Genomic DNA, 12,215 nt, shown 5'->3' with positions numbered 1-12,215 from the left:
TTCCTAAGCAAGATCTCAGACTGATAGCTCAAAAGTTTTTGTTACTGTGGAGTAGGCTGCCCAAGCAGAAACAATGAGATGAAGTAGGATTTCAGTTTTTGCAGCGAGTAATGTACCCGTGGGAGGGGTTTAGCCACCTTGTACCTTGGAGCCATCCCATTTGTCAGCCAACATCAGCAGCTCCTTATTGGCAAGCATTTGCCATAGGTCAGGGAGAAGTAGTAACCTGTTCCCTTTGCTCTGAAGGATGCTTCCTGTCTGGTCCCAAGCATGGTAAAAAAGCCAGTTGACCGTCAACCAAATGTCAGGATGCTGTATTGAAACTGAATCTGGACAGCCTTAGTTTTGTCAGATGCTAGATCCTTCCACCAAAAAGGCCAACAAGAAAACTCCCAACAAACAACTTGGCATGATAGACAGGCAGAAAAACTGCTCTCTGTATTGCTGCTTCGGAGCAGCCAGTTTCGAGGCTCCCTCACGTTTTCGTCTTGCTAACATATGGGGACCAGTCTGCCTCAGCCCTAATGTCCATTGAGATTGATGTGACCCTTCCAGTTGACTTTATTAGGATTTGAATCAAACTTTTAGTAGTAATAATGAGAGGGAAGGAAAATGCCCTAATGATCTTAAAATACAAGCAAATTTCCCTATTTACTCTGCTTATATAATTTTGCTTATAAATTGTGACTTGTTATATCTACAGGATGTCAGTACTGTTCCCTGCAGTTGTATTTTCTAATCAAACTTTAATCAATTATTTGATTAGAACCTTTCATAGTGAGCCATCTTAATTAACGGGATTCATTAGGCAGCACCCTTTTTAATGAGTTATATTAATCTACTTACAGATTACTAAAAGGATTTCAGCAGTTTGCATCTTAACAAATTACATGAGTGTTTTACTTCTGGGTACTTCATTTCTTTTATTCACAGTGTCTAGCTACAAATATTTTATGAGTGTAGTTGTGACTCATGTTCTAGAAATGGAGTTTTAATAGATAGTTTAATTATTAATGTTACATCCCAGCAGAGAATGTAGTTTTCTTTAAACAAAGAGAAGCAGAAGCCAGGGGTGACCATATGAAAGCAGCTTGACTTTCATGCAACATAAAATCTTTGTGGTTATCAATATAAATTAATTATGTTGTTACAAAAAAACTCAATCTACCATTAAAACGTGCTTCATGTTTGGAAGTGCTGATTACCGTAGTAGTCACTATGAAGTTGCAGCTTGGAAAGTAGCGCATTAAGTTGGTGATTCTTTTTGATTCAGTTCACCTCTGCCCTCCCCCAGCTCTTAGCAGATTTATTAAACACTTTTAAGAAGTATGAATTTCTTCATTCATTCTCAGTGTGTTTCATAAATAAAAAAGTTAAATGCAAGTGTTCTTTAAAAAAAGTTAATATGCAGAGCAAACCTGTAACAGTCAAAAAACCAAGTTTGCTTAAAAATAGAAATTACTATATTTGAGACTGTTCTTTCAGTTGTTTTTTTTTCACAGTCCTAAGAAAACAAAGGGATTGTGGCTAATTTGACCTCACAAAACTACTTTGCTTTTCACTATTAGTAGGGGTATTCTCCATACCTTTGGTGGATTAATCTGACTATATTCATCAAAACTAAATCAAGATCTAAAATATAAGAAGAAAGGAATAAAAGCATATGCATTCAGCTTTGGTAGTGCATACTTCTTGATGTTGAAAGTATAGGAAATATTCTATCTTGGCTGTTCTGTCATGCTAGATTATATGAACAGGTATAACCACTGTCTTGGGGAAAACCAAGAGAATTCAAACACCTCTTAAGTAAGTCTAAGTAAAACCAAGTTATACTTGGTCCTGTGGTTATTTTGAACAAAAAAGCTTCTAATTGTTTTTGCTGCAAGATAAGAAGCACTTACTCTTGAGTCTCTTTTTCAATGGAATATTGTTAAAATATGCCAAAATATTTTAATGAGTTATTACTTAATATTTAAAGCTACAGTTAGGAAAGGAGTTATTCACAGGAACCAGACTGCAAGAGCTTATACCACGCACTTCATCCAGAATATGATATAGACAACTCTTGTGTGTCTTCTGCAACAGAATTTTCCATTAGTACCACTTCCATGCAGACACAAGCGTATCTGTTAGAATATTCCAATGCACAGTTTAGTAGCCCACTAGAAAGGTCAGATACTCACTGAGAACCCTAAAATGAGAACACATCAGATAGAGCTACAGTTTCCTTATATTTGTATTTTGGGTTTATCGCGTATTTTTTCCTCTTGAAAGAAGTTCTGTTTTTTCCCAGACTTCTTTCTATGCTGGTTGGGACCTGTCAGCCAGGTCAGTGAGTGCCACAGCTACTGTGGTGTAAAATTTCTTAAGTCAAGCTTTTGTTTTCAGTCCCAAAAAAGAAACAGCGTAATTTTGCCCAATTAACAGCAAAGACTTCCCTTCTCCAAACCCCTTTCTCCTTTTGTACTTCACCTTTGCCCTTGCACCTAGTTTAGGATAATAGTCTCCTCTACTTGAGGAGCTGCACCATGGTAAGATGTACTTGTAGTGGAGCGTTCTTTGTGTTGGGTATCTTTTTTCTTTTCCCTCTACTTGTTGGAGAACAGGCTCCTAAGCTGAGTCTGAACCCTCATGGCTCATCTTCTTACAGGTGTCCTTTATTACAATTCCGCTTTGTGCATCCTAGGATAGATACATCTATTTGTTGTAAAAACAAAAAGCATACATTGTCAGTCGTTTAATATTTTTATCTGACTTGATGAATATTACTTTCACAGCAAATGGCAGAATAAAGCAAAGATGGGAAACACTCAAGCGTCTGCTGCTGTAATGAGCTTGTCAGCATGTATTTATGTACAGTTTGCAGTCTTTCTTTTGAGGGTGAGGTGAGCATGTTTAGTATTGAGAGAAGAGTGCAAAATATATAGTTTCCTGTCTAATAGATTTTTTTCAATTCATCTTCAAACAGTATGAAATGCAGCTGGAAATTAGCAGCTGGAAACTTCAGTTAGAAAGGAATGGCTATGCCTTCTCTTGGTAGAATCAGCCTTAGGTCTATTCATGACCCTTTCTTGTACTTTTAAATTTTCCACAGACAAAGAATTAAACATTACCAACACTAAGTTCAACAAAGAATGCAAAATAAGTCTCTTTAGGGAAAGACAGTATGGAGGAGAAGCATCACTGTCTTAAACAAAGATACTGTGCTTATGTTTTGCAGACCCTGATTAAAACGCTTGCTTCCTTAAGCGAGACTGGGTAGCAATGAGCAGTGTGGTATCTTATTTAAATATCTTGCTGGGGAGGTAGTAATTATACATTATTTACAGTTTTGTGGCCTGCTGGGGGTTTTGACATGGATTTTATTTTGGGTAGGATGAAGCTGTCATTGAGAACTGATGCCGCAAGTACTTAATTTTTGGATAATATCAAGGAGAGACTATTTACAAGTGGGACTATTTACTTTAGGGACTTGGGAATTTGGTATTTGCTCATTCATAATTTAATTGGCTTCAGGGCTGGGCTAAGGAAGGAGGGTATTTATCTTACAGTTGTTTAGAAAAGAACTCCAGAAAAAATAAATACAACAAATACTGGAAACACTTGAAATTTACTCTGACTCTTTTAATGATGAAAGAATAAACACTTGTATCATCCTCATCTGGCAGCTGAACTAACCTGAATACCATAAATAATGATGTGACATAGCCCTTAATATATAGCCTTCTTAACAGAAGATAGGTCATTGACAAAGGTCATTTTCCACATGAATATTAAAAAATGAAGAGGATCTGTTTTCTCTAAGGTGATGAATTCATACTAAAAATAAGTATGAAGAGCCTAATTTAAAATATGTAGATCTGACCTTCTTCATTTATGCAAAATTTATACTTTGTTCTAGAGGATGAGTTCCACAGAGTAATACACACCAGTCTATTGCATTGATGGTTAAGGTGAATTAATTCCATGGCTTTGAGTATAATTCAGTTCTTTGGTCCACTCTCTTTAGTATAACTATTTCCAGTTTCATGTGCTTGAAAATCTACCCACTGTGTTTGTTAATCTCATGTAATTATTATTGTTTGATTATTTTTTTTTCCTAGATTATGGGATGACGGAATTATTGATCCAGCTGACACAAGACTGGTTTTGGGCCTCAGTCTCAGCGCGGCATTAAATGCACCTACAAAGAAGACAGAATTTGGGGTTTTCAGGATGTAAACTGACACGTACCCTCATCAGAGTTACCTCTCTATGTTTTAATTGGGACTGGAGAGCAAACTAACTGCAATGTTGAAGTGATTAAAAAATAAAGATTTGTACAATGCTATTTTTAATGGAAATGTAGTAGTTGTTTATTTTCACTGAGCAATCATTACACAGTGCCTCAGTGTTCTGATAGTGCTTTGAGATCAGTCACTTATAGTGCTTGTATAACACTGCATTGCATGAATAAACTGCAACTTCAGCCTTATGTTTAACAACAAAGTATTGATTCTATCTCTTATATAAATGAATCTGCAAAACAAGCTACATATTTGGTGCTTCTCAGCTCCTTTATTTCTTTTAATTCTTCTTTGTATCTCTCCTATAAATGCAAACTATTTTTGCAATCAAAAAAAAAAAAATCCATATTTGCTAGTAAGTAATTTTTGCAAAAGAGAAGTGCTGTGAGGGCAGCCAGGGAGTTCAACACAGCATGAAATCACAGATTTCACACAGTTGTGGGCATTTTGGCCTTTCTCAGGCTTTCATCCAAAACGCATTGCTCTTCTGTACAGCTCCCTGAAGTCAAAACAAGAGAACCTGATGGATGCAGTGTTTTCTGGAAGAGGTGGGGAGAGTATGCGGATACCTGTGGGAGCTGCAGGTTGCTGAGAGCACTTCTGAGAATGGGAGTTGACTGCAAAGGCGTTTCAGCCTCTTGCTGTGTGATCCTTCTGGCAATTTTAGTTTCACGGAGACAGAGCGTTCTCCCCGCATGGATCAATGCTTCACCCAGAGCACATGCCTCAATCCCACTGACTTTAGGGCTATTGAGATGCTGGAGTGCTTTGATTAGTCTTACTTACTGTAGTTTGTTGGCAGTGTAATGTTTTTCAAGAATTCAGTGTCCGTCATTTCATTTGTTCTCTTCAGAAATATGGTCCTTGTAGAAACTAAATGCTTGGCAAGTAGTGTGCCTAGAATAAGAAGGCAAATACTGTGCTAGCTGGGACTAGGAAGGTGATTTTACCTAGCTTTGCCCTGCAGGTGTCCAGACAACAATTGGCAGAAATATTCTTGACTGAGAATCAAATCCAAGAAGTGTTCATGTGCAAGAATGGAGGTCCTATCCTCTGCCGGCGTGTGGGGGAGAAGAAAGATTGCTAATAGGAGTAATCATCCTGGATAATATGCTAGCTGTAGTCTTCCTAGACTTGTGGGGCAGAGGAGTTCCCCTTGGACCCAGGACGGGGAATGAAGGTCTGCTAGCTACTGGCCCTCTCAGTTGTGTCTCAGGCAGATGCAGAAGTGAAAACGAAACCATTCTTTGGAATGGGGATTTTCAGTGTAGAATACAGACAGCCCAGCAAATGTAGTTTTGTGGTTTTGTGCCACTGATTCTTGTTCTTGGCTTACTACACAAATTTGTGAATATGTTGGGCATGGCCCTGGAATTCCTTTATCCTGAAAATACAGTGACATTATTTGTGTTTGCTGGACTTCTGAAATGCCTTTAAAAATACCCTACTTTTAAATAGGTATATATAAAATATAACCAGGCAGAACAAAGGTTTCATACCCTGAAATGGTTGCAATTAATGGCTTCCAATAAAAAGAAACACTCATATTTTCTCCTACTGTGCTTGAGTAACTGGTTCAGGCACCTGTTGTCTTTCTAATCTAAATTATGGAGGTCACTTTCCCCAGTCTCTTACTCCAAAGCCATAAGGAGTACTGCCTTTTTCTGCTAAGAAAATCAATCACTTTGGAATAATGTTTTTGCTTTGACTGTATTATTTCGGTGAGACTGGTAATGAAATCATTATGAGTTGGAGACAGTAAAATAATCCTAGGAGACAGATGATGGAAGTAGGTACATTTGGGAGGAATCATCCTTCTGATAATGATAGCTCCTTATCACTTTTTGCATCTGAAAGGACAGTTGTTTATGGTTATCAAAATTTCTTCCTCTAAATACGTGTGCAAGCCAAGTCAAAACATGTCTCTGAATAAATAAGAATGTTTTGCTTTAATAATACTTACCCTTGGAAATTTTGCTAAAGAAATGAAATTCATCAGCACAGGCTTAGCATCCTGCCGGCGTGTTCTGGTTAGAGGAGGTTACAGAGTGGGACCTTCACTGCAGATGAACAATTCAAAGAATTGCTAGCGATTATCACTCCCCCACTGCATAGCAGGCTATTTTGGAAAAGCTTTTGCAGGTTAACGTGCTGTGCTTCGTGTGTCGGCACTGACTGTACTCAGTGCACGTCGTGTGTGATGGCACTCTGATGGCAGAGATGCCTTCTTGCTGCACAGAGGTTTGCTGAAAAACCTTGTTCTCCGTCGACCCACCAGGAGTGAGGAGCTGCACCCCATGCTCGTACCACATTTGGTGATGTTGGTAGATACATTTACACGGTCTCAGAATAGTCACCCAGGCTCTTATATTGCCTCTTCTGTCAGGAATCTTATGCCCTTGCAGTGGCAGCTGCCTTTTATTTAGGTTTATTTAACATGGGCTCCATTACATAGTCATTCTCACTTCTGAGAGCTATTGCTCTACCAGTAGGATCTCTTGGATGTTTAATGAAAGGAAACGTCAAATAAACATTCGAGACCAGGACTGCAAAATCAGTGCTCTAAGCTTCCAGGGGACCTTTCTGCTCCCATCTGATCTCGACTTGGGGATCGCTCTCTCAGCCGTATGCCTCTCTCCTGCCTCAGAGCAGTGGCAAGGCCAAGAAGTTACCTAGTGCCAGCTCTCTTTGATAGCTGGACATGGCCTGTCTTAAGAGAGGTCAACATCTGAGTACAAGGTGTTTAAAAGGGCCAATACTGTGACCTCAAGGGTGTTTTCAAATGCCTCTGCAGAAGGAAGTGGAAAGCTCTGAGTGAGGTGGGCTAAGCTACTCGTCACGTCCCTAAGGACCGTTGCAGTACCAAGGGTGGTTCTCAAATTACCTGGGCTGAGATGGTGAATTCAAGATGGATCGTAAAAACCTACCCATTTTCCTTTCTTTTCTTATGGCAACTAGAAAGGTGCTGGGAACCACTGGGATCCATGGGGAGCTACAGTATGGTGACCAACCAAAATCAGTGGCGGTTTATATAACAGATGTCAAGGGCAGCGGCTCTGGTACATGATCATTGTGAGGCTTGCATGCCTGCTTCCAAGGCTGAAATGAGATGCAGCTAGTGCACAGCCTCTGCAGAAATGGAGAGGCTGTAAGTGTAGCCTCTGAGTGCTTGTTCCCACTCCTCTTCCACACATTTTGAGGTTAGTGTAATGGGGAGTTTGTAGCCTCAGTGTTTGTGTTGGTATTTGTGTATGTGCTGTTGTTGTGAGAACCCATCTTTTATTTAGATGGCATTTTTCCAATCTGTTACTCATCAAGATGAATTGGTATCTCCTGAAACAGATGTTATCTTTCAAGTATGCCTCTGGACTCTATTATTGCTTCAAACGTGGCAGAACCTTAATTTATCTTACATTTTCCTCACTGTTCTAGAAATAAGCCAAAGAAATGTCTTGATTCAGAAAACCAATGATGGTATATTATATTAACTTTTTTTTTTTTAAACTGAGGTTTATAAATTAAGGCGATTCAACAAAGCTCTTGTAAAAGCCCACTGCTTTTCAGCAAAGCCTTAAAGCATCCACTTAAAGCCAGACGTCCACTTCTCATGGCTCTGATTCAGTAGAGCACTTGAACAAATGCTTCACGCTAATCTCTATGGTCTAGTAGTCATAAAATCCATCCAACTCTGTGTCTACGTCAAGCCAAAACTAGAACACATAAATGCATCAGAACTGCTCAATGGATACTCCATTATTTTGACATCAGCATCAACAGAAACCTCCATTATTTTCCCCCTTTCAGAATTACATTCAATTGATTGATCATGATGGAAGAGTGTGATTGTGAAAAGCATGTACCATGTACAACTTAAAAAAATTATCCATTTGATATACGGATGCTAATGCACATCGGCTGTGTCCTGTTTGCACCTCATCTGCAGTAACATTTGTATGGAGAAAGTAAGTTAACTTCGAGAAGCCTGAATTAATTGATCGCTACAACAGAGCCGTCCGTCTCTGAGGTTGAACGGCACTTCATGTAGATTAGCTGGAGCTGAGCTCTGTAGTGCCACAGACTCCCCTAATGATGCTCTTGAAAAGTACCTGCCTTTTGTAGCTGTCAACACCGATTTTGTGTTTTTATACCTCGACCCTGTTCTGCTCCTTGACATGGTGGCTTCTGACACTCTTATTTAACATTCAGCTCTGCTGCGTCCGACAGCTTTTTTTACCCCCTAGTTCTGGAGACCAAGTCTTCAAGAACAGCTGAATAGGGGGCAGGGTACAGTGATGTTTGCAGAGACAGTGTGGTACAGACAGCAGCAGGCACAGAAATGTACAGTTCATGGGTGTCTGTAGCCAGACAGATACGACGACTTTGGAAAACTGAAATTTGTAATCGCCTCCACGTTCAACAGTAATTTTTTTTTTTACTGGGGGAACTAACAAATTCAGCTTTTTACTGGAAGTGCAAGTTGGAAAGAAAACTCAGATGTTTTCTGACCACCTCTGTGGTGTTTTCAACACTGCATGAGTAATCCTCATACTATAAAATATGGCTTCAATTTTTGGGCAGGCTTCACAGGCACTGCTTTCAAAGTTGAGTAGGCCACATATCTGCCTCTCCATATGCAGTGTTGCATTTTTCTTAGCCTGTTTCTTCTCTGCTCTAAGAACTTTGCTTCACCGAGCCCTTCATTTCCAGCACTTCATGTAGCTGCATTGTAGCTCCAGCCTGGGACGCGGGATTGCTATGAGTGGTTCACCACCAGTCTGATACCTGACATCATAGCCTTCCCTGTGGCAAAAGGAGACTGGAGGATTTGTGCGAACGCACAGAGGATCTCTACTCCAAACAGCAATTACAAATGAGACCTTTGCTAGATGTCATGATCAATAGGAGTGTGTGGGAGGAGGTAACAGCAAGAGGTGAACAGCAGCTCTGGAGGCAAGCCACATGATAGTTGGAGAGATCAGAATCTTTCTATTGCCTCAAACAAAATGGTGCTGTTGAAAATTACTTGTTAAGCCACACTCCTCTCAGTCCCTTTAAACACCGCCTTCCTGTTTGGAAAAATATGACCCTGGGTCTGTTTAATATTCTTTAAACAACTTTTTTTTTTTTTTTTCTCATGTTCCTTTGCCTCTTCAAGCTGTTCCTAGCTCCTCTACAAACGACCAGCTAGGAAAGCTTTGTTAACGAGGCTTTCCAAATTCTTCCTTCTCCAGATGATTCTCCCTCCACCTAGGGAGATCCAGCCCAGCTCCCGCTGCCACTGGCTGGAGAGCAGGAACATTCCTATGCCACTGCAGAGCCAGCAGCTGCGATTGGAGCCTCCTCACAGGCAGATCCTGCTCCCTGCCTCCTTGTCCCCACAACCATCATGCCAGGGGCAAAAATGTCTCATGCCAGCGAAGCTGCTGCTCAGCTCCCCTCTGATTTGCCCCAGTCTTGGCCCAGAGGCATGAGCCTGGAGAGGGCTAAGCGCTGCCCTTCATCTTGCATGCTCTTCTTGGCATGCCACTGCTTTTCTTAGTGAGAGAAGCTGATACTGTCTTCCTTCTGCCTTCACCATGACCATGAGGCTTGGACAGGTTTGGGCCTACCAGAGAGCTTTTTGGCCACATTGTTGGTGAACATCAGGTTGATGAACATGAGCTTGCAAAGCCAAGCGTCAGCAGGAAGGTCTGAAAGGAGATGCGCGCACTGATGCTATGCCTGCTTTTGGCAACTATGCTTTTTCTCTCCCCAAAAGGAGGGGGCCTCATTTCACACACAGGATGGATGATGCTCACTGAGCACCTGCTCAGCAATATGATATTTAACCTCAAGCACCTTTTCACAGTTCTCCTCCAAGTACCAGCAATTACTTTTCTCCTGGGCCTCTCAATGCTGCTTCTTACATTGCTCTCTGTGGCCCTGAGCTCTCCCACCCTGTTGGCACTCCCACCCATCCTCAGTCAAGCACCCCATCCTCATCAGCTGGTTGCTCACCATCTTTATCTTCCCCTCCTCCTCAACTCGTTGAGGTTAACCCTCCCTTCCTGGCTATTCCTCCCATCACATCGTGCTTTTCCTTAGCCCACGGGCTACTAACTCTCTCCTCTGATACCCGTGTTGATTTCCAAGCCTGGTATCCCTGATGGCCCAACCTCCACTCGCTTCTCCGGGTGTCCACCGGCCTCCTTCTCCTTCCTCCTCTTTCCGACCCCCTCGGGCGAGGGAAGAGCCTCTCTCCCTCTTCTCGCACAACACCGGGCGGCGACCCGGCCCTTCGCCGTGGACAAGACCCAGGCTGCGCGGCCCGACGAGCGGGCCGCTTTCCCCTCGTTCGCTCTCGGAGGCGGCTCCGCTGTTCGTGCCGAGCCCGGCTGGACAGAGAGCGAGCCGCGCCGGGGGACAACTTCTGCCGTGGCCGCTGGTTTTGGGGCAAAAACTTGGGCGGTCGGGCGGTGGGGGGGTGCCGCGCCGCGCCGCGCCGTGCGGAGCCGAGCCGAGCCGAGGCGCGGCGCGGCGGCGGGGGGCGCTGACGCACGGCGGGGCGGGCGCGGCGTTATAAAGGCGGCGGCGGCGGCGGCGGCACCGGGGCGGCGGCACCATGGAGAGCTGCCGGGCGCTGGCGCTCTGCGCCGTGGCGGCCGCTCTGCTGCTGAGCGCCCGCGGGCAGGGGCCGGCCCCGCCGCGCCGCGCCCGCGACCTGGGGCCCGGCGGCGGCGACGGCGGCGGCGGCGGCACCTCCCGAGAGAAGGAGCTGGTGGGGCGGGGGGCCGGGGCCGGGGCGGGGGGCTCCTCCCGGCCAGGCGCGGCCTAACGGGGGCTCTGGGGTCTCTCGGCAGATCGAGGCGCTGCAGGAGGTGCTGGAGAAGCTGAAGAGCAAGCGGGTCCCGCACTACGAGAAGAAGTTCGGGCAGGTGCCTATGGTGAGTGCCCGGCGGGACGGGACGGACGGGATGGGGCGGGGTGGCCGCCGGCGGCGCCCCCCTGACCGCCTGCCCCTGCCCGCAGTGCGACGCCGGGGAGCAGTGCGCCGTGAGGAAGGGGGCCCGCATCGGGAAGCTCTGCGACTGCCCCCGGGGGACTTCGTGCAATTCCTTCCTCCTCAAGTGCCTGTAAGCGGGGGCGCCCTGGGACAAGCTGCCGGGAGCGCAGGCACCGACGTCTCCCCGCCCCGACGTGCCGGTCCGGGGCGGCGGCGGCGACTTCCCGCGGCTCGTCCGCCCGAGAAACGCAGCGAGAAGTCCCCGCGTCGCCTGTGTAACGCCGTCCGTGACATCCGACATCCGTGGAGCTGTTTTCGTTTTCTCCTTCCCGTCCCTCTTCTCCTCCCTCCCCTCCTTCCCCGTTTGATTTTCGTCCGTCCAGGAAAAACCCAGCCTGTGCCTTGCCGAGATAGAGTGCCGGTACCGGGAGTTGCAGTGTCGTACCGGTGCAGAGCCGAGTTGTGCCGAGCCGTGCCCGGGAGCGGGGCTGGCGCCGTGCCGTGCCCCGGGGTGCCCCGCTCCTTCCCGAGGCAGGGAACATCCATCCGCTGCCGGTCGAAGGGGCCGGGGCAAGGGGATCCCCTGGGTGGTTGCGGGGGGAGGGGGGGGACCGGGTGTGTTCAGAGCACCCTGACCCCCTTTTTGTTGCCCCGCAGCTGAGAGGGCCCAACTCGGCACAGCCCGGAGGGAGCGGCGCGCAGCCCGCGGCGGGTGTCGCCCGCACGGCCGGTGTCAGGCCGGGTCTGGCCGCGCTCGCCCTGCGCTGGAGAAAGTCCCGCATGGGATGCCGGTGGCGTTCAGGAGTCGGCACTAGCCCGGCTGGGATGGGGCTGGGGGGAAATCGGTTGCGTTACCGGAGCCACCACGGAGAGAAAGCTGTCTGGAACCATTGCAAACTACCAGGGGATATCCTAGTCGTCTAGATCAAATTGCTCACGTTTCTACA

The 12,215-nt window shown here is 45.4% G+C and overlaps 2 protein-coding genes across 2 annotated transcripts in view; both read left to right on the top strand.

The window, feature by feature from the left end:
- Positions 1 to 4,337, top strand: part of MCCC2 (methylcrotonyl-CoA carboxylase subunit 2) — a 38,119-nt gene extending 33,782 nt beyond the window's left edge. The window contains exon 17 of the mRNA XM_086628929.1: positions 4,104 to 4,337. Within this exon, the coding sequence (XP_086485055.1) occupies positions 4,104 to 4,221 (118 nt within the window). The 3' untranslated portion in view covers positions 4,222 to 4,337. The remainder of the gene's footprint in view (positions 1 to 4,103) is intronic.
- Positions 4,338 to 10,887: 6,550 nt separating this feature from the next.
- CARTPT (CART prepropeptide) lies at positions 10,888 to 11,402 on the top strand. Its single transcript, XM_086629795.1, has 3 exons — positions 10,888 to 11,043; positions 11,126 to 11,209; positions 11,295 to 11,402. The coding sequence occupies exons 1-3, from the start codon at positions 10,888 to 10,890 to the stop codon at positions 11,400 to 11,402; spliced, it is 348 nt and encodes a 115-aa protein (XP_086485921.1).
- Positions 11,403 to 12,215: the final 813 nt, after the last annotated feature.

The sequence above is a fragment of the Tauraco erythrolophus genome, chromosome Z (assembly GCF_009769465.1).
Source record: "Tauraco erythrolophus isolate bTauEry1 chromosome Z, bTauEry1.pri, whole genome shotgun sequence".
NCBI lineage: Eukaryota > Metazoa > Chordata > Aves > Musophagiformes > Musophagidae > Tauraco > Tauraco erythrolophus.
Note: the sequence above shows the minus strand (reverse complement) of the source record. Positions and strands in the feature narration are given on the sequence as shown.

Bases quoted from the DNA above. Each gene is read 5' to 3' on its own strand.
- CARTPT (XM_086629795.1), top strand. From the start codon at position 10,888: ATGGAGAGCTGCCGGGCGCTGGCGCTCTGCGCCGTGGCGGCCGCTCTG. The intron at 11,044-11,125 runs GTGGGGCGGGGG...GTCTCTCGGCAG, and splicing joins CCTCCCGAGAGAAGGAGCTG to ATCGAGGCGCTGCAGGAGGT. The intron at 11,210-11,294 runs GTGAGTGCCCGG...CCCTGCCCGCAG, and splicing joins AGTTCGGGCAGGTGCCTATG to TGCGACGCCGGGGAGCAGTG.